This window comes from Schistocerca nitens, chromosome 2 (genome assembly GCF_023898315.1).
Source record: "Schistocerca nitens isolate TAMUIC-IGC-003100 chromosome 2, iqSchNite1.1, whole genome shotgun sequence".
Classification (NCBI taxonomy): Eukaryota; Metazoa; Arthropoda; class Insecta; order Orthoptera; family Acrididae; genus Schistocerca; species Schistocerca nitens.
The window spans coordinates 524,153,684-524,176,447 of NC_064615.1; the positions used below are offsets into that span (position 1 = coordinate 524,153,684).

The window sequence follows — 22,764 nt, forward strand, 5'->3', positions numbered from 1 at the left end:
CAGCGGATTTAGACACACAGCTCAGGAAAAAGGCGGAGGAATTTGTTTCATTTTCGCTAGCGCTTGACTAAAGCACCGACATATCGGACTGTACTCAGCTTGCAGTGTTCGTGTGTGGTGTCGACATGGAGCTGCAAGTAACTGAAGAACTCTTGGATGTGGTACCACTCGATTACACCGCACCAATACGTGACATTTTTGACGTTGTTTGTGAATCAGTGGACAATTTGAATTTGCCATGGGATAAGCTCCATCCTGTAGCACCACAAATGATCGGGTGTCACCAAGGTTATGCTTCTCGTTTGAAAAATAAACTCAGGGACGAATTCGGGAAAGACATTTTGACTCTTCATTGTTTTATTCACCAAGAGGCACTGTGCGCTGAAACAGTAGAGCTAGGTAGCGTAACGAAAGATGTCGTGAAGTGTGTGAATTTTGTGCGGCGTCACGGTGTGAATCATCGCCAATTCAAAGGATTCCTGAAAGATATGGAAGCGGAGTATGGGGATATACCTTACCACAGTACAGTTTGTTGGCTGAGTCGGGGAAAAGTTCTTGATGTTTTCTTTGCCATTTGTGAGGAAATAACCCTTTTCCTCGAAATGAAAGGGGAAGCAATGCGTTATCTGAAAGATATAAAATGGATATCAGAGCTGGCGTTCCTAGCTGACATAACTATGCATCTGAATAATTTAAATCTGTCATTGCAGGGCAAAGGGCAGCTAATCGTTGACATTCACGACCAGATCAAAGCGTTCATGGAAAAGTTACGTTATTTTAAGAGGCAGATGAGTAATGGACATTTAACGTTCTTCAATCGTCTTGCTTCTTTATAACTACCTGAAGGTACTACTTTCGGCGATTACCAAGCAAAGTTAAAGCAGCTCATCACGTCGTTTGAAACACGATTCCGAGACCTCACTAGTGTGGAAATGGAACTTAAGGTGTTCAGCATTGCTTTTTCAGTTTCACCCGATGACTTGTCATCTTCACTTCAATTGGAGATTACTGATTAGCAAAATTCGACTTTGTTGACAGACAGGTGCTACAACACGTTGGATTTGTCATGATGGTATCGTTCATTACAGCAAAAAACATTTACCAAGCTTCACAACAATGCTGCTCAGATCATGGGCATGTTTGGATCTACGTATTGTTGTGAGCAGCTTTTCTCACCAATGAAGTCCGGCCCCGGTAGCTGAGTGGTCAGCGTGACGGAATGTGAATCCAAAGGGCCCGGGTTCGATTCCCGGCTGGGTCTGAGATTTTCTCCGCTCAGGGACTGGGTGTTGTGTTGTCCCAATCATCATCATTTCATCCTCATCGACGCGCAAGTTGCCGAAGTGGCGTCAAATCGAAAGACTTGCACCAGGCGTACGGTCTACCCGACGGGAGGCCCTCGTCACACGACATTTCCATTTCCTCAGCAATGAAAAGAGTAAAAAGTAAGGAAGGATCGTTTCTTCAGGATGCAACAATGAAGGCCATCCTCCGCATTAACGCTGCGAACACTTTGACGCCTGATATTTTCGATCTTGTAATGAAAAGAAATGTCAAGCTATAGAGGCCCAATAAATTTAGTATGCAGTTTCTTGTAAAACAGTTGTTTCTTATTTATTTCCTGAACATCGTATTTCCTGGTGTAGCATGTCACCACGTCTTAGCAGCTAAGAGTACGAGGTTGTCGATCTTGTAAGACGCATCTGGCACATCAAAACGCTTGCCCTGCCGCCTGTCTCAGCCAGCCGTGCCACGTGCCGGCGTGCCGGCCCACTTGAACGGTCACAGCGAGCGACGCGGCTCCCTGGAGCAGGGAGCGCTCCGCGGCTCACAACGGAGCCGACGAGCTGGAACAGCCTGCTCCAGACAATGTGCAGAGAGTTAACGAATTGGTGACTGCTGACAGCGCATCACAGTGAACGAATTGTCACGCTACGTTGGTATAGGGGAATGAAGTGTTTGCAGAATACTGTGTGCCAGGTGGGTTCCCAGGATGTTGACAGTGGCTCACAAAGAAACAAGAAAAACGGTATGCAGCGAACTTTTGGAACAGTACGAGAATGGTGGAGATGAATTTCTTGGAAGAATTGTGACAGGTGATGAAACATGGCTCCATTTTTCACCAGAGACGAAGAGGCAATCAATGGAGTGGCATCATGCAAATTCACCCAAGGAAAAAATAAATAAATTCAAAACCACACCTTCTGCTGGAAAAGTTATGGCTACGGTGTTCGTCGATTCTGAAGGACTCTTGCTTGTGGACATCATGCCATGTGGAACGGGCACAAATTCTGATGCATATGTGACGACACTGAAGAAACTTCAAGCTCGACTGAGTCGTGTTCGGCCACATCGGCAAAAGCAGGATGTTTTGCTGTTGCACGATAATGTACGGCCACATGTCAGTCAAAAAACCATGGAAGCGATCACAAAACTCGGATGGACAACACACTGAAACACCCGCCTTACAGTCCTGACCTGGCTCCATTGGGAAACTGAAAGACTCTCTTCGTGGAACAAGGTATGAAGATGATGACTCCCTTGTGCACGCTGCCAAACAGTGGCTCCAACAGGTTGGTCCAGAATTTTACCATACAGGTATACAGGCGCTGGTTGCAAGATGGCGTAAGGCAGTTGAGAGAGATGGAAATTATATGGAGAAATGAAAATATTTTTCCTACAGGATGTATCTACACACTGTAAAACTTTCAAACATGTAGAATAAAAGATGGATTTAAAAAAAATAGTGTGCATTTCTTTTGGAGTGACCCTCGTACAAGGAACGCGCGGCACGTAATCAGAGGAACTTTCATTCGCCAGCGCTATCTACCGTGGCAACGATGAATTTCCGGACATATTTTCAAAGGAACTTGTTTCCTCCATTTCCAGTCAGGAATCTGTCACTACAATTTGTCGATTTTATTGATGTTAACCCGGTATATTGAAAGAAAAGTGTAGAACGAGCCAGGGCCGGTGAAAGGAACGGCCAACAGACGAAGGGTCTTGCTGTGTAGCGAACGGAAGAGCTGACAACGTATCAAGAGAGAAGGTGGCGGGCCACAGTGAGTGTCAGATGTCTTGACACTCCAGGGTGTGAAATTGTGTCGTGGTATGAACTTTATTAATAATTTTTAACATTTTTATGCAGCGACAGCAACTGATATTGTTTATATAAGAATATACAGCCTACAGTTGCAGGTTAACTTTATCGTTTACCTAGGTTTCAACGTTAGCAATAACGTCTTCTTCAGAACCTGCAACAAATTAATATTATAATGCGCTAGTAAATTATATTAGATATGGTCATCCTACAGGATGCAACGTGTAGTACTTACATAAAATATTATTTAAATGTTTGCCTAAAACAGGCCATGTCCTAAGTCAACTTTATAAAACCATAAGGTTTTGTCACTTCTATTAAACAAGCTGTAGCAGATTCACTTTAAGCCCGTTGTATGGGCCTCGTCGTGTGACTAAAAGACTGCGGACCGCGAGGGCTTCGCGGTCTGCCTCACAGAGGGCGCGAGACGTATAGAATCAAACTCTTATTACGCACGCGTCAGGTAACCTGTTTGCTATGAATTAATTTCATATTTTGCTATTGTAAGTTAATTACAGTATCCAGCATGACTACGTTTTATTAATGTTACAGTCGAGGTCTGAGTTGGTAGAAGTAATTCGCGAACGTGCGCGCTACGAATTTTCAAAAACTGGATAAAAATGGTGAATTGCGGATAGTGACCAACGAACCATTAAGTCGGTTACACAACTGTAGACCAGTAACTGACGCACATGGCATCTAATCCTGAAGGTGAATAACGAAGTGTTGCAGTTTTATGAGTGCAGAGGAAACATACCGAATTCACATATAGGCGGAATGTATACAGGGTGTTACAAAAAGGTACGGCCAGACTTTCAGGAAACATTCCTCACACACAAAGAAAGAAAATATGTAATGTGGACATGTGTCCGGAAACGCATACTTTCCATGTTGGTGCTCATTTTATTACTTCTCTTCAAATCACATTAATCATGGAATGGAAACACACAGCAACAGAACGTACCAGCGTCACTTCAAACACTTTGTTACAGGAAATGTTCAAAATGTCCTCCGTTAGCGAGGATACATGCATCCACCCTCCGTCGCATGGAATCCCTGATGCGCTGATGCAGCCGTCCACAATACGAGCACGAAGAGTCTGTACATTTGGTACCGGGGTTGTGTAGACAAGAGCTTTCAAATGCCCCCAAAAATGAAAGTCAAGGGGGTTGAGGTCAGGAGAGCGCGGAGGTCATGGAATTGGTCCGCCTTTACCAATCCATCGGTCACCGAATCTGTTGTTGAGACTGAAATGTGCAGGAGCTCCATCGTGCATGAACCACATGTTGTGTCGTACTTGTAAAGGCACATGTTCTAGCAGCACAGGTAGAGTATCCCGTATGAAATGATGATAACGTGCTCCATTGAGCGTAGGTGGAAGAACATGGAGCCCAATCAAGACATCACCAACAATGCCTGCCCAAAAGTTCACAGAAAATCTGTGTTGATGACGTGATTGCACAATTGCGTGCGGATTCTAGTCAGCCCACACATGTTGATTGTGAAAATTTACAATTCGATCACGTTGGAATGAAGCCTCATCCGTAATGAGAACATTTGCACTGAAATGAGGATTGATACATTGTTGGATGAACCATTCGCTGAAGTGTACCCGTGGAGGCCAATCAGCTGCTGATAGCGCCTGCACACGCTGTACATGGTACGGAAACAACTGGTTCTCCTGTAGTACTCTCCATACAGTGACGTGGTCAACGTTACCTTGTACAGCAGCAACATCTCTGACGCTGACATTAGGGTTACCGTCAACTGCACGAAGAATTGCCTCGTCCATTGCAGGTGTCCTCGTCGTTATAGGTCTTCCCCAGTCGCGAGTCATAGGCTGGAATGTTCCTTGCTCCCTAAGACGCCGATCAATTGCTTCGAACGTCTTCCTGTCGGGACACCTTCGTTCTGGAAATCTGTCTCGATGCAAACGTACCGCGCCACGGCTATGCCCCCTGCTAATCCATACATCAAATCGGAATCTGCCAACTTCGCATTTGTAAACAATGCACTGACTGCAAAACCACGTTCGTGATGAACACTAACCTGGTGATGCTATGTACTGATGTGCTTGATGCTAGTACTGTAGAGCAATGAGTCGCATGTCAACACAAGCACCGAAGTCAACATTACCTTCCTTCAATTGGGCCAACTGGCGGTGAATCGAGGAAGTACAGTACATACTGACGAAACTAAAATGAGCTCTAACATGGAAGTTAAGCGTTTCCGGACACATGTCCACATAACATCTTTTCTTTATTTGTGTGTGAGGAATGTTTCCTGAAAGTTTGGCCGTACCTTTTTGTAACACCCTGTGTAAAAAGAACGGGTTTGAGTCCTTATTACGATAGCCGTGAACATTTTCGCGACCGTGTTATGTGGCAGACACTTACACGAAGGCATTCGATATAAATAAAGTGCGGCTTGCTTCGTTGCATCGATCAATAGATATCGTTTCTGTGTTGATGGTGAACTGTACGAGTGAAACAATATATTTAATTCAAGACACTGAATTCATTCTCTACTTGTCACAAACGTTACTCCTGTGTCATTCAAGAATATCCAACTATTTTTACGTTCTTCAAACTAGCTCAAAGCGTGTTTCTAGTAAGCAAATGGTGTGGAAGACGAAGGGTAACGCGTTTCACTTGCGCTGCCTGTTGTAGCTGCCGACGTTGGGAAGATGACACGTGTGAGGTCATTTAGCCTCCAAGTGACTGTTCAGTGCCCAGTGAACCCAAAATAGTGCATCAGATCATTAAGAATTAATTAAAAATTGGGATTTCAGTAACAACAATCCAATTTCCATTTTTAAAACCTTAACGGCCTTGGGTTTCAAAAACCGTGATTTAATTTCCCTACTAAAAAATTTGACTTTAGTAGACTGGAAGTTCAGTAACAATGGTTCAAGCTTCACTCTAAAAGACACTCTCTGCTATTACTACTATTTGTGGGATCTCATGACCACTGATGTACTTCGTTGTTTACTGTGATGTTTTAATCGTGGAGTAAGTGTATGTATATGGTACAAACTATCCGAATTTGGAGTCGATCTTCCGGCGTCGATACTACTCATGTGAACGTGCAGATTACTGTCAGCGTGGTGACAGCACTATTCTCTCGAAGTATGGGAGAGTATTAACTTTGGATAATGAAACGCCTAGAGAGTAAGCCGTGCCCACAGGTTCGTGTGATTTGTCAGGTCCGTGTACGAAAAACTACGACGCAAGCCAGTGGTTGCAAGAGGTTATGTGGTGTCCCAGTGTAGCGAAAGTAAGAGGGCGACCGTAAAAGACCGCAAGATGACAACTCGCTGGCAATAGTGCAAAAGAATGTCAAAGGTGTTACCACCCATCTGACCGGATCTGCATCTGTTGTTCTCAAGACTGAAAGAAACAGGCTAAAACTGAGGTATTTTAAAGACATACAGTGTAAGTGGGAGTAACATGCGAACAGCATTTACAAAAGCAAGCAATGCTCACCCACACAAAATTTCGCCCGGATATTACGTACATGCTGCTCAACCCTAAATTTAATTCCATGCATATAAACATCTCTAGAAATGGTGTTGTGAAAGAAACAGGCAAATTAGTAATGAGCTGAATATTAACGTTACATTATTTACTTGGCTAGTGTTTCATTTGTTCTTTGTAAAGATCGGGAAATAACTGGAGTGAAAATAGAAATTTTAATAGCTCCTTAGCTGTGTCTTTCTTCTCCTTATCCCAGCCAACACACAGAACGCTACTTTGACTGTGTCTAATCTTCTTCTACTAACGGGTTCAGTCAAAATCGCAACACTGTGCTTAAGCTAATGAGAAATAGTCGATCATATGGTAAAGTGCTCATTTTGACCTAAATTCTGGAGGTACTCTATGTATAACTTCTTCGACCCGTAATTCATATTGTTAACTCGAAAATTCAATGTTTTATCCCCATAAAATTAACAGACTCTAAGCTAATGCTCCTACATGTATCTCACACATCAGTCCCTTCAGATTCCTCGTTTTAGATTCATCCACAGACGTTCTTCCGTTCCTCTTCATACTTCACGTCCTTTCCTTCCCCCCAAAGTTACGTAGAACATCTTTTGTATTCTCTTTAAGACTCAGAAGAGCAGTTGAGTGAAATGGAGTGCCTACTTGGGATAGAATTTGAGTAAATGACAGATTAAGGAAAAATGTAACGCATGGGATATAGTGAAATGGGAGAAGCAACTAGCTAAACCTAAAGAAGACACGAGGTAAGAGGTAAAAGATTCTGTCATCTTTGTATCAAAGTTACACAAAATGGCCTAAGGAAGATGGAACAGCCGAGGAAGACCAGCGGTGGTGACGAAAGAGGTTTACTGATATCAGGCATTGACGAATTGACGAAAAATTACTAAAATTGTAGTTATGCAGTTTAGTATTGTATGGAAGTATAACGTGGGCTAGAGGAAATCCGGGAAAAAAGGAGTTGGAAGCATGTGAAGCATTACGTTACAGAAGAATTCCAAAATTTAAGTGAACAGGAGAAGTGCGAAATGACGTGACACTAGGGGAGAGAGAGAGACAGAGAGAGTAAAAGTAAATCCAATCCAATTGGTATTCAGAATGCAGATGATTTGTTTTAAGAAGTGAGACACCGATTATACACCAGAGGCCTAATATGTACGCATCACACTACTGATGGCCAGTTACCAGTAAAAGCTGTTTTGTTGTTAAATTGTTTAGTGTTTGCTCACTATACATGAAGTGTTAAAATATTTTAAAAATTTCACTTACCTATCGTAAGTACATCCAGCGGCACCGAAACTACCACACATGGCTTCAAGTGCGGGAACACCACTCGAAGGCATCAAAACTTGACGGCAAGAGTTAAACGTTCCTTCCATGTAATCTTTTGAGAGGTATACAATCAGTTTGTCGATGTACTCTGTAAGAAAAAAACTTTTTTCACTGTGATGTAACGTTGGTTTATTTTTATTGAAGTGTACTAGTCGGTTTCTTCATAGTAAGCAGTAAGTGTCTGAATCAAGTGCAACTTTCTTCTTGATAAGTACTGATTCTGTAAAACGTAAGTTTTCTGCTTTCAGGCTCAACAGACCACTCACGCAGCATTCATGGTTATAAGACAATATGGAGCCGCACGCGGTCAGTAACTCCCTCCTTATTCTCACTAATATTGGGGCTGTTATTCATCTTGTCTTCAAGATGTTAAGTGAAAACCACTTCGCTTCTCTTACAGAGAAAAGTTCCCTATCAATACAAAGTATCGAACTTGGTTCTTATCACAACAGCCAAACACAATGGCCGTTAGGCTATGGAGATGGACGATTTAGCTAAGTAGCAGTAGTTACTATCAGAGTTTACATCACTGTTATGTAAATACACGAAGTTGCAAGTGGGCAGCGAAACGAAATAAACGAACAGTGAATTTTTTCTGTTGCTAATGGCCTCCATATCGAGCAAATGTTAAACTCTAATCTTACTTAAAACTTCCTGGCAGATTAAAACTGTATGCCGGACCGAGACTCGAACTCGGGACGCAGAAGACCTTCTGTGAAGTTTGGAAGGTAGGAGACTTGGTACCGGTAGAATTGAAGCTGTGACGACGGGTCGTGGGTAGTGCTTGTGTAGCTCATTTGGCGCGAAGTTCGTTTAGCGTAATGAGTAGCGTCACTGTCCTCTAATAAGATGTTGAGGGTTAACTGCCCTCTGCAAAAAAACTGAGTTAATGGATCAACGACGAACTGAAACGGGTGTCTTGCGACGTCCGCACCGAGCAGATGGAAAAAAAAAAATCTGCCAGGGAGTTTCATATCAGCGCACACTCCGCTGCAGAGTGAAAATCTCATTCTAATTTTACTTGTTTTCTTCCCAATAGTGAATTATTGTTTTCCTGATTTCAGGTCACAAGTTGTCATTAACTAATTAAGAGGAGCACGAAAATTATAACACATTTTCTGTTTCAGTTTAACGTTCTTAATTTGCAGTACCACACAATCCTCGTCAGAGTGTTCCGGAGCATGGTATAAAATTAGATGTTGCTCTAACGATATTAGCGTCTCACTGACAATAAGTAGGCACTGAGTATGATACGACGTGACAGAAAGTTTTACCTGCTTAGCTGGAAAGACTATAATAGCTGACACTTAATCTTTAATGTGCATCAGTATTCTTGGTTTGGAGATGGAAAACAATCTATTCTGCAAAAATTTTATCACTTGAGGCAGACTGGAGGCATAGCTGCAAGGTCATAAATCTATACCTCACTCAATGAAACAGCTGTGGAGTGCGTTTCACGTATTATGATGACAGCACTGTTTTTAATACCGACTTTGGACTGGTATTGTGACATAAAGTTAAGAAACAGTTCGCCGGCAAGACGAAAAAACGGTAGTATTTTATTTCTGTTGAGATGGGCTATAGTAATGGAAGAGCTTGCAATCACTCTTTACAACTCATTTTCAGTCTACCATTAACATCCTTTGGCTGATTTTCTCTGTTTTCGTACGAGATGCATAACTTGGGTACTTCTGATTTTATACTTTTATCTTGGATTGAAAGGTGTATGGGATGAGTGGCTGGGAGTCCCCGAAGAACAGATTCAAACGAAAAATTGTAAAGGTTTTTCTCCTTTCACTCACGTCTCCTTCGCGAGGTGTGAAAGTCATGAACTCGTGTATCTGCTGGATGTAGGTGACTCTAATAGGTATTTGTGGTGTCATGTTTGTGTTGCATTATGATGAGAGCAGGTAGAGGATGAAACCTGTTTCCGGTGCGTAACGTATTCCTCTCGATTAGCAACAAGGGGGCCGTCGGGTTTGTCCTCATCCGACAGACGGATCCTCATGAGCGGCATCACATGTGACCACTTCGTTAGACACCGTGGAGAGATTTGGAATTAAATCCTGGACATTGCTACGAGTTCTGGTGACCAATAACTTCACGCCACCATCTCTCCTCCCCTTGCCGGCCAAATGCTGATGGCATAAATTTCTTTTGCTACCAACTTTCGAACCACCCTCCGACTCAGGCGCCAGTGCGCCAATGGATCTCAGCCACATAGGTGCAAACGGACCTTAGTCGGCTGGTACTTCCTGGTACGCACAGCAGCTCCGTGAACATGCTCCACATGTAATTAAGTAAGTACTGGTCTGAAGGTGATCGATTGTACTGAAAACGGTTACCGGAATTAATTAAAAATAATTTTTAAATGAAAACACCGCCACTGGACTGTATAGTTGTTAATTGAATTACGACTCAGGTTTCATCCTTTTATGCCATTTTCAAGTGACTGAGTTTATGTCATTAACAAATATTGCAGGGGATCAAGCTCATATTGTCCTGCAGTATGAGTTAAGGACAAACTTAGTCTCTCGAAAATAGCATAAAAGGCCGAAACATGGGTCGTAATTGAATAAACATTTATACAATCAAAGGGCGGTGTGTTCATTTAAAAATTGTTATATGACTGTTGCTCAGCAACATCAAAAGCTGTTTAACAAATACTTGTTGCCATCTGGACTGACTTTTTCTGTTATAAATACTTTTTTATTGTTCTTCTAATCGTCTAAACCAAGGGTGGGCAATCGCCTCTGGCCCGCGTTTGGTTTCATTCCGGCCCGTGGAGGAAATTCCAGTTGAACATAAAATACAATATTCTCAAAAACACCTGTTCTGAGGCATAATTTGTTGGCATGTCGTGTGGGGAAATGGGAGCCATCCGTATCGGTCCGTTATCGCATCAACATTAACGTCACTGCCTACATCTGCATCTACATGGATACTCTGCAAATCAAATTTAAGTGCGTGGCAGAGGGTTCATCGAACCACCTTCACAATTCTCTATTATTCCAATCTCGTATAGCGCGCGGAAAGAATGAACACCTATATCTTTCCGTACGAGCTCTGATTTCCCTTATTTTATCGTGGTGAGCGTTCCTCCCTATGTAGATCGGAGTCAACAAAATATTTTCGCATTCGAAGGAGAAAGTTGGTGATTAGAATTTCGTGTGAAGATTCCGTCGCAACAAATAACGCCTTTCTTTCAATGATTTCCAACCAAAATCCTGTATCATTTCTGTGACACTCTCCCTCACATTTCGCTATAATACAAAACGTGCTGCCTTTATTTGAACTTTTTCTATGTACTCCGTCAGTCCTATCTGGTAAGGAGCCCACACCGCGCAGCAGTATTCTAAAAAGAGGACGGACAAGCGTAGTGTAGGCAGTCTCCTTAGTAGGTCTGTTAGATTTTCTAAGTGTCCTACCAGTAAAACGCAGTCTTTGGTTAGCCTTCCCCACAACATTTTCTATGTGTTCCTTCCAGTTCAAGTTGTTCGTAATTGTAATACCTAGGTATTTACGTAGTTGAATTTACGGCTTTTAGATTAGACTGATTTATCGCGTAACCGAAGTTTAACGAGTTCCTTTTAGCACTCATGTGGATGACCTCACACTTTTCGTTATTTGGGGTCAACTGCCACTTTTCGCACCATTTAGATATTTTTTCTAAATCGTTTTAAGTTTGTCTTGATCTTCTAATGACTTTATTAGTCGATAAACGACAGCGTCATCTGCAAACAACCGAAAATGGCTGCTCAGATTGTCTCCCAAATCGTCTATATAGATCAGTAACAGCAAAGGGTCTATAACACAACGTTGGGGAACGCCAGAAGTCACTTCTGTTTTACTCGATGACTTTCCGTCAATTACTGCGAACTGTGACCTCTCTGACAGGAAATTACAAATTCAGTCACATAACTGAGACGATATTCCATAAGCACGCAATTTCACTATGAGCCGCTTGTGTGGTACAGTGTCAAAAGCCTTCCGAAAATCCAGAAATACGGAATCGATCTGAAATCCCTTGCCAATAGCACTCAACATTTCGTGTGAATAAAGAGCTAGTTGTGTTTCACAGGAACGATGTTTTCTAAACCCATCTTGACTGTGTGTCGATAGACCGTTTTCTTCGAGGTAATTCATAATGTTCGTACACAAAATATGTTCTAAAATCCTGCTGCATATCGACGTTAGCGATATGGGCCTGTTATTTAGTGGATTACTCTTACTACCTTTCTTGAATATTGGTGTGACTTGTGCAACTTTCTAGTCGTTGGTTACGGATCTTTCGTCGTGCCAACGGTTATATATGAATGTTAGGTATGGAGCTAATGCATCAGCATACACTGAAAGAAACCTAATTGGTATACAGTCTGGACCAGAAGAGTTGCTTTTATTAAGTGATTTAAATTGCTTTACTACTCCGAGGATATTTATTTCTACGTTACTCATGTTGGCAGCTGTTCTCGATTCGAATTCTGGAATATTTACTTCGTCTTCTTTTGTGAAGGCATTTCGGAAGGCTGTGTTTAGTATCTCTGTTTTGGCAGCACTGTCTTCGATAGTATCTCCATTGCTATCGGGCAGAGAAGGCATTGATTGTTTCTTGCCGCTAACATACTTCACATAAGACCAGAATCTCTTTGGATTTTCTGCCAGGTTTCGAGACAAAGTTTCGTTGTGGAAACTATTATAGGCATCTCGTATTGAAGTCCGCGCTAAATTTCGATTTTCTGTAAAAGATCGCCAATCTTGGAGATCTTGTTGTTTCTGCAACAGTGTTCTAACCCGTTTTGTGTACCAAGGAGGATCAGTTCCGTCGTTTGTTAATTTATTTGGTATAAATTTCTCAATTGCTGCCGATATTATTTCTTTGAATTTAAGCCACATCTGGTCTATCTACACTTATATTATTTTTGGAATGAGTGGAGATTGTTCTCAGGAAGCCGTCAAGTGAATTTTTATCTGCTTTTTGGAATAGGTATATTTTTCGCTTACTTTTCGAGGATTTGGGGATTACAATATTCAATCTCGCTACGACAACCCCGTGTTCACTAATCCCTGTATCATTGTAGTTTTGACTTTATGCGCTAGGAGCGCTGTTTTCGGAACCGCGAGCTTAAGCATGTGAATCTGGCTCGCGGGTCACAGGTTGCCCATGTCTGGTCTAAACAGTTGCGTATAACTGAGAGTTCTACGGAGCTATGTGGCGTGTAGGTAAAGGCGATGCACTAGTGTTGCTGGTTTCATGCTAGGTTTCATCAAAATCCAGATTTTCTTTCTTAATTTAATACTGACAAGCGCTATTGGAAAGGCATTTAAGGATGAAGTAAGATTGCTCAAATGTTTCTAAAATGAGAAATCCTGCAACAAACAGAGCAATATTTAAATTAATTTGAATTTATAATAATTTATTTCTCCTAGTTTTGTTCCCTTTCGCTACTTTTATTGTGTCTATTCCTTTGCTGTTCTCGTTTCATTAGGTTTTTATCATCCACTGATAGTTTTCGTTGTTGGCCTTATTTTATCTCATTGTACCTGGAAACATAATTTAACCTATAAGTAGCACTCTCCTATGCTTTTTTGATTATTATTTGTTATTCCATCTTTAAGAGCTACGGAATATTGACCTATCTTTTGTGGGACAATACAGCTGTGTGTGATTATCCACACAGACATTTACTATATTCGAGCCAACTGCTGATGAAGCACTGTCTCGACATCCGATCAGTTCACGACTCCAGTGCAACTGGTTCGCATGGTGACTCGTAACTTTTTCTTGATCATTTTTTCTGGCAGACAAGAACTCCTCAAAATTCTGTTTCCTTTGTGAACTATTTAGAGTGACATGGACTTTTACTTTTAGGAGGGGTCGTATAATGGCTAACATAAAAACCAAATTACAAACACGGAATTTAAAAATATTTTCTCTTGTACTTGACTATATGTGACTACAAAACATAAATGCAACTTTGTTTACAATTATAATTCTACGTATCACTGTCATTATTACAAAATGGAAGATTTGTAAACCACGACCATTGTAAAATTGTGTATTAAGTAAGACATTATTTAAATGGACGGGGCATGTTTCATAAAAAGTAGAAAAAGCAGGATTTAAACGTTAAAACAACTCTAACTGAAGCAATATGGGTATACAGGGTGGTTATAATTACACTTTCACTATTTGAAACGGCCCCCAAGAAAAACGAATTATCGTAGGACAATAAAACTTTGTGGAAACATTTATAAGGACGTGGGGAAGTGAACTAACAAATAAACCATTCAAAGAAACACATTTTAATTTCCACGTGAGAGGGTAACAATTGTTAATTGCGTGCTTGTTTTCGTTCCAGGTTACAAGCGTTGCTCAATGTGACGACCATCTCCATCCACGACAGCCTGGAACCGCACTAGAGACGGCTATACTGCTTCCTGCATCATCTTAGGTGGGATGTTGGCTAACTGCATCTCTATACTCATCTTCAACCTCCAACGTCTGTCAGTGTCCCGTTGATAAACACTGTCCTTCAGGTAATCCCATATCCAGAAATCACACGAGTTCCAATCTCGGTGGCCACGCAGTTTGGAACGATCGGTCTGTGATTCCGTCTTCTTCATGTGTCACAGAGTAACTTAGTGACCTCACGAGCAATTTGAGGTGGAGCTGCATAGTGCATGCATCAGGACAGTTGATTCCAAAGCACCTCTCTCCCGTAGAGCAGGGATCACGTGTTAGCCAAGCAGATCACAGTAACGTGTGCCGTTCAAGCAGCAGGCCCTTGGTCCTTGGGGTCCTAGTACCTCGTACGTCACTGCACCAGTAACGCCGCCCAACGGCAAGTCAAGACACTAAGACTACTGACACCTCAAATCCGGCAGCTCACAGTCTGAATATCATTTGTATAAAGTTGGGACCCATGTGGTAAATTGTGTCTCGCCTATAGCGGCTCAAGTAGCGAAAGTTTAATTACAATCATCCTGTATAAGAAGACATATAGTTGAACGTTGTGTGTACCATTGGTGGCGCACTTCACCTAGTAGCACGTTGTTTATGTTGTTGGTATGATTATAAGATTCTCTTGATTCTCTAGTGGAGATTTTAGTTGTTTGCACCACAACAGTATGCACTTTTAATATTTTCTGATTTTCTGAATTTTAATTGCTCTCGTTTATTATGAGCCATTTGTATGAACATTTTAGCTGTAATTTTAAGCAAGGTATTTTATACCGCTTACTGTTTGTCATGTTTCTCTTGGTGATTGTATCTGGAAACCTGATAGCTATCGCAATCCAACGCCTACTGGTGCCATCTGATGTCGGATGTGTATACTAGCTGTGTACTTCTTCTCTGCATAGCAACTCCGCCTCCTACGTTTTTCTGTGTGATGCATGTATGTGGGCTTCATCCAGTTTTAGCTGATGTGGACGGCGCCGCGTATTTGACAATGTAGTCTGCTGCCGATTTACACAGATGAGACTAAGCCGGTTATTAGTTTTTGAATACTTCTTGTATGTTGTCGAGGTGATGTGTTTTATAGAACATTGTGCGAGGCTCTTTTAAAAAATCTGACAAGGGCAACTACCTGCTGGGGTTTTCGTGTGTTTTTAGGCGCCGTTTCGCATGTATTTAACGTCTTCATTATCAGTAAGTTGCTTTTTTTATATATATTTCTAAATACTGAGTGTGTTTTGGGCTTGCCCGCATCTCGTGGTCGTGCGGTAGCGTTCTCGCTTCCCACGCCCGGGTTCCCGGGTTCGATTCCCGGCGGGGTCAGGGATTTTCTCTGCCTCGTGATGGCTGGGTGTTGTGTGCTGTCCTTAGGTTAGTTAGGTTTAAGTAGTTCTAAGTTCTAGGGGACTTATGACCACAGCAGTTGAGTCCCATAGTGCTCAGAGCCATTTGAACCATTTTTTTGTTTTGGGCTTTTATTGCATTAAATTGTTTACTTGCCTCTGAAAACTACATCGGATGTAGCGCATACCATATTGCATAAAATAGTGGCTCACATGTGACGTGTAAGAACCCCAAACAAGAAACCGCTGACGTTAAAAATCGAAAATTTAAACAAAATACAATAAACCTCCTAGCTACAAAATATTACAAAAATGTGAGGTGGCACAAAATGAGAACACGAGTCCGGATGGAGTACTAAATTATCTTGATTTGCTGTTACGTCTAGTAGATAAGAAAATCCATCCGAGTGATTCCATTATTCCAGCGTAGTCTTGCCAACCTTAGCAATAAAAGCTTAATTGCCCAGACGATAGAGCTGCCTCTTTGTGACTCAGCAATGAATGTAGAGACTGAAAACCTTACATACATTGCTGTTATGAATGGCAAACACTCTTTACGAGATTGATTTGTCTAAAAGTCTGTTATCTCTCTTAGCTGCATTTCCGATACGGAAAATAATTATGTACGTTTGCCCTTCGAAGGCCGGTGTGACCGAGCGGTTCTAGGCGCTTCAGTCTGAGACCGCGCGACCGCTACGGTCGCAGGTTCGAATCCTGCCTCGGGCATGGATGTGTGTGATGTCCTTAGGTTAGTTAGGTTTAAGTAGTTCTAAGTTCTAGGGGACTGATGACCTCAGATGTTAAGTCCCATAGTGCTAAGAGCCATTTGAACCATTTTGATGAAAGGACGAACAGCAACAAATCACCAAATTCACGACAAAAGGATTATTACGCAGTAATAAGTTGTACTGTCGTTGGAAAACAACGCTCCGAGCGCATTACGTAACACGTGAATCCTGTGATTTTGGTGTTATCTTCAGCATTGTTCACTATTACCACATTAGTTGACCGATTGTAAACGTAACTGCCAGAATAAAAGTAAGTAACTATAATTCTTTCAGTTGGCGGACTCACGAGAGTGAAATCCATTACTTGAATTCGGAATAAAGAATTTACAGACATGATAGTAAAAACCGGGAATACCATTCCAATAATCTCTTTCACGAAGGTGGAAAATGGTTAAGCATTACATTTGCTTGATACTTGTTCTTGGAGCAAGGTGGTGGATGTTGAATAAAGCATTGGAAGATATACGTCCGCGTTAAAATTCTGCGGATTTCTGGAAACATTACATGTTGAATGAAGAAGTAACCTGACATGGCAGAGTACAGACACAACGTAATATAAAAATAGTATCTCAGATATTAGCATCCAGCTGGGTTATGATTGATTCTGTCTTACTTTCTGAGGTTACTGGCTATAACACGACGCTATTTAGCGCGCCTGTGGTCTAATTTTCACTGAAGTGGATAAAATTCTACAAAATGATTTATACCCATAAGACTGTCTGGCTCACTGAGAAAATAGTTCTCTCGATTCTCTCGTGGAGGTTTTATTGGTCTGCGCCAAAGCATTATATATTTTAAATACTTTCCAATTTTCTAAACTTTATTATCTCCATTTAGTACACGGCTGCGTTTACTAGCCGTGTACTTCTTGTACGCAGCATGAGCAACTCCGCCTCCTACGCTTTTACTGTATGATGCATGCATGTGGGTTTCATCCAGTTTTAGCGGATGTGGACGGCGCCGCGTATTTGACAGTGCAGTCTGTTGTCTATTTACACAGATGTACGTACTTCTTGTGAGACTAAGCCAATTATTAGTTTTTGAATACTTCTTGTTTGTTGTCGAGGTGAGGTGTTTTACAGGACACAGTGCGAGTCTCTTTTTAAAAAAAATTGACAAGGGCAACTACCTGCTGGGGCATTCATGTTTTTGAGGCGCCGTTTCGCGTATGTTTAACATCTTCTTTATCAGTAAGTTGCTTTTTTAATAGATATTTTAAACATTGAGTGTGTTTTGAGCATTTAGTGCATAAACTGTTTACTGGCTTGTGAACACTTTATCGGCCATGTTTCTATATGTTTTACTCGTATCTTTTAAGACACCGCACAATGTTTCTACTAACTTTGACGAGGGCGTTTTCCCGCTGCGACATTTGTATGCGCGGAATCCTGTGAGTTTAACACCATATTTGCCAGTAAATGTTTGTATTTTTCTTGTTAGTCCAGTTTTGCTAAATCGGAATCATTTTTTTTCTCGTTGGGCAATTTGAAGATGCCTTGTATAAGGCGAAACGCGTCACTGGATTATAAATAAAATAAAAAATTCACTTTTACGACCAAGACTGTTTGTTCTTTCATATTGTTACCACTGGTTGGTGTACGACACTACCAAGGATTGGAATATGTTTCGTATTTCAATATTTTAAGGATGTTACGAGGCGACAGTACTTTCATAATTTTTTCAAAGGGGTTGCGTCCAAGTTGCGTTAAGTTAGGGACCCATTGTGTACACTTTCAAAGATAATTGCTAGTATTTGTTGCTCGTGAGGCAGAACTGAGAATTACATTGCAGCACAATAATTTTCGGCACGGAAGACGAACCTTGTTGAGTTTCTTCATTTATTTTCGTAGACGCTGGTTCCATAAAGCGGCTCTGATGTGGCTCGCACGTCATTCCACACAGGTGCTTGCGGAAGTTGTTCAAGCACGTAGGACAGCGCTTCAGCAGTCCCTCAGCCACGCTCAGCTTCGCTTGCATCGAAACGAGCATGGGCGCATCGCAGCACAGAGCTGGAAGAAGGGAGATTAAGGTTTAACAGCACGTCCTGTTTCTTGAAACTAAAAAAAGAACTGTGAGACGTAACCTAAGTAAGAAGGAGAAAAAATACAGACAACTGAAAAGATTTGTGGAAAAATATGGTAACTTGGCTCAAATGGCTCTGAGCACTATGGGACTTAACATCTATGGTCATCAGTCCCCTAGAACTTAGAACTACTTAAACCTAACTAACCTAAGGACATCACACAACACCCAGCCATCACGAGGCAGAGAAAATCCCTGACCCCGCCGGGAATCGAACCCGGGAACCCGGGCGTGGGAAGCGAGAACGCTACCGCACGACCACGAGATGTGGGCTATGGTAACTTGTAAGCGAACACAAATGAAGAATGGAAAATACATTTTGTAACATTGTTTCCATACAAGGATATTCGGCATTCAAAACACTTTCTAGGGTGATCCCCTGTTCTTGTCTGCTCCGCTTGCATCCCTTTGTTACCGCGTCACGTGCCCGCAACATCAGGCGGCATCCTACGTCGCGGCGGGCTGTGACCATAGCGCTTTGGGTGATTAGTGTATCTATTCCTGTTTTATGGCATGTTCTACACGGAAGGGTGATCTACTGCTGGGGATCTTACCACTATAGATTTAATGAATAAATATGTGCCTAATCTAATGTAATGGACTGTACACAAATATCTTACGGATGAATGGCCCTGATGGGTCGTAGATCGGACACAATATGTATATTTAAATCATTTTTATTCGCTCTTAGCTGTTCAGGCCAGATGGCAGTTATAAGAGTCGAGGGACATGAAAGGAAAGCAGTGGTTGGGAAGGGAGTGAGACAGGGTTGTAGCCTCTCACCGATGCTATTCAATCTGTATATTGAGCAAGCAATAAAGGAAACAAAAGAAAAGTTCGGAGTAGGTATTAAAATCCATGGAGAATAAATAAAAACTCTGAGGTTTGCCGATGACATTGTAATTCTGTCAGAGACAGCAAAGGACTTGGAAGAGCAGTTGAACAGAATGGACAGTGTCTTGAAAGGAGGGTATAATAAGAACATCAACAAAAGCAAAACAAGGATAATGGAATGTAGTCGAATTAAATCGGGTGATGCTGAGGGAATTAGATTAGGAACAGAGATACTTAAAGTAGTAAAAGAGTTTTGCTATTTGGGGAGCAAAATAACTGGTGATGGTCGAAGTAGAGAGGATATAAAATGTAGACTGACAATGGCAAGGAAAGCGTTTCTGAAGAAGAAAAATTTGTTAACATCGAGTATTGATTTAAGTGTCAGGAAGTCGTTTCTGAAAGTTTTTGTATGGAGTGTAGCCATGTATGGAAGTGAAACATGGACGATAAATAGTTTGGACAAGAAGAGAATAGAAGCTTTCGAAATGTGGTGCTACAGAAGAATGCTGAAGATTAGATGGGTAGATCACATAACTAATGAGGAGGTATTGAATAGAATTGGGGAGAAGAGGAGTTTGTGGCACAACTTGACTAGAAGAAGGGATCGGTTGGTAGGACATGTTCTGAGGCATCAAGGGATCACCAATTTGGCACTGGAGGGCAGCGTGGAGGATAAAAATCGTAGAGGGAGACCAAGAGATGAATACACTAAGCAGATTCAGAAGGATGTAGGCTGCAGTAGGTACTGGGAGATGAAGAAGCTTGCACAGGATAGAGTATCATGGAGAGCTGCATCAAACCAGTCTCAGGACTGAAGACCACAACAACAACAGCTGTTCAGGCTGGAGTAAAGCCTTTGTCAGAAAACCGGCAACAGTGTCCGCACCTCCTTTGTCAGGTGAGGCATTGGCATTTGTACCACCAGTCTAACCTACTGAACAGGGCGTCGAACTGTCGATACATACTGGACTATACCTATCTGCCGTGTGCCAGCCTGCACCGCACAGACGGTCTCAGACAGTCCATTATGACAATAAAGGTAAGATGATGGTCTCTCCATCCTCTGGACACACTGCATGGTCTGGGAGCCCTAAATCACTGTGTATATTTACGTTTATACTCCGCAGGTCACCGCACGGAATGTAGCAGAGGGTACTTCTGGTAATAGTATTGTTTTCCCAATTGCTTAATCCATTCAAGAATGGTGTGAGGGTAGAAAGACAATATACAGACCGCCGTGTGCTGCCTAATTTCTCTGATTTTGCTCAAATGGTTAAAATGGCATTCAGCACTATGGGACTTAACTTCTGAGGTCATCAGTCCCCTAGAACTTAGAACTACTTAAACCTAACTAACCTAAGGACATCACACACATCCATGCCCGAAGCAGGATTCGAAACTGTGACCGTAGCGGTTGCCCAGTTCCAGACTGTAGCGCCTAGAACCACTCGGCCACCTCGGCTGGCTCTGATTTATCGTTGTGCTCATTTCGCGAGACGTTTGTGGGAGGAAGTAATATATTGCTCAATTCTTCCTGGAACGTTCAATTTCCAAATTTCGGTGGTCACTCTTTCCTACATACCAAACGCCTGTCATGTAGCGTGTGACACTGGAGTAGCGTATGGACATATTGGAAGTGCTATCGCGCTCGTTAGACTATCCTGTGACGAAACATGCCCTCTTTTCTTTAGTTCTTCTGTTAATCCAGCATCGTAACGGTACCACACTCACGAGAAGCACTCAAGAGTCAGTTTCACAAGCGCTTTATAAGCTACCTCTTTCAGGGATGAACTACACACATCAAAGTTTTGCATCACCTCGATTCCGAGAGTTCCGGAACCTGTACAGAAAATTGGAATAGAGATCAACATAAGCATCATTTCTGCCCTTTACATTGCTCAAGAAAACCACACATTGCATGTTGTACCAACATACAGCGAGACCTTCAGAGGTGGTGGTCCAGACTGCTGTACACCGGTACCTCTAATACCCAGTAGCACGTCCTCTTGCATTGATGCATGCCTGTATTCATCGTGGAATACTATCCACAAGTTTATCAAGGCGCAGTTGGTCCAGATTGTCCCACTCCTCAACGGTGGTTCGGTGTAGATCCCTCAGAAGAGGTTGGTGGGTCACATCGTCCATAAACAGTCCTTTTCAGTCTATCCCAGTCATGTTCGATAGGGTTCATGTCTGGAGAACATGCTGGCCACTCTAGTCGAGCGATGTCGTTATCCTGAGGGAAGTCATTCACAAGATGTGCACGATGGGGGGTGAGGGGGGAGGGGGGTGAATTGCCGTCCATGAAGACGAATGCCTCGTCAATATGCTGCCGATATGGTTGTACTATAGGTCGGAGGATGGCTTTCACGTACAGGATAGCCGTTACGGCACCTTCCATGACCACCAGCGGCGTACGTTGGCCCCACATAATGCCACCCCAAAACATCAGGCAACCTCCACCTTGCTGCACTCGTTGGACAGTGCGTCGAACGCGTTCAGCTTGTCCGTGTTGCCTCCAAGCACGTCTCCGACGATTGTCTGGTTGAAGACATATGCGAAACTCATCGTTGAAGAGAACGTGATGCCAACCCTGAGCGGCCCATTCGGCATGTTGTTGGGCTCATCTGTAACGCGCTGCATGGTGTCGTGGTTGCAAAGATGGACCTCGCCATGGACGTCGGGAGTGAAGTTGCACATCATGCAGCCTATTGTACACAGTGAGTCTTAACGCGACGTCCTGTGGCTGCATGAAAAGGATTGTTCAACATGGTAGCATTGCTGTCAGGGTTCCTCCGAGCCATAATCTGTAGGTAGGGGTCATCCACTGCAATAGTAGCCCTTGGGCGGCCTGAGCGAGGCATGTCATCGACAGTTCCTGTCTCTCTGCATCTCCTCCATGTCCGAACGACATCGCTTTGGTTTCCTCCGAGACGCCTGCCTGGACACTTCCCTTGTTGAGAGCTCCTCCTGGCTCAAAGTAATAATGCGGACGCGATCGAACCGCGGTATTGACCGTCTAGGCATGGTTGAACTACAGACAACATGAGCCGTGTACCTTCTTTCTGATGGAATGACTGGAAATGGTCGGCATTCGGACCCCCTCCGTCTAATAGGCTCTTCTCATGCAAGGTTGTTTACATCTTTGGGTGGTTTTAGTGACACGTCTGAACAGAGAAAGAGACTGTGTCTGTGATACAAAATCCACAGTCAACGTGTACCGTCAGGAGTTTTGGGAACCGGGGTGATGCAAAACTTTTTTTGATGTTTGTATATTTTGTCTAGATACTTCCTATGCATTTCAGTTTAGGACCTGTTTTTCGTACCA

The 22,764-nt window shown here is 42.5% G+C and overlaps 1 protein-coding gene across 2 annotated transcripts in view; it reads right to left on the reverse strand.

The window, feature by feature from the left end:
- The window catches only part of LOC126236509 (NPC intracellular cholesterol transporter 1 homolog 1b-like), a 169,575-nt gene that overhangs the window by 115,339 nt on the left and 31,472 nt on the right, over nucleotides 1-22,764 (reverse strand). For both annotated transcript variants that reach the window (XM_049945870.1, XM_049945871.1), the window contains exons 4-5: nucleotides 18,341-18,529; nucleotides 7,870-8,020 (exon numbers count right to left, since the gene is read on the reverse strand). In XM_049945870.1, coding sequence (XP_049801827.1) covers nucleotides 7,870-8,020; nucleotides 18,341-18,529 — 340 coding nt within the window. The remainder of the gene's footprint in view (nucleotides 1-7,869; nucleotides 8,021-18,340; nucleotides 18,530-22,764) is intronic.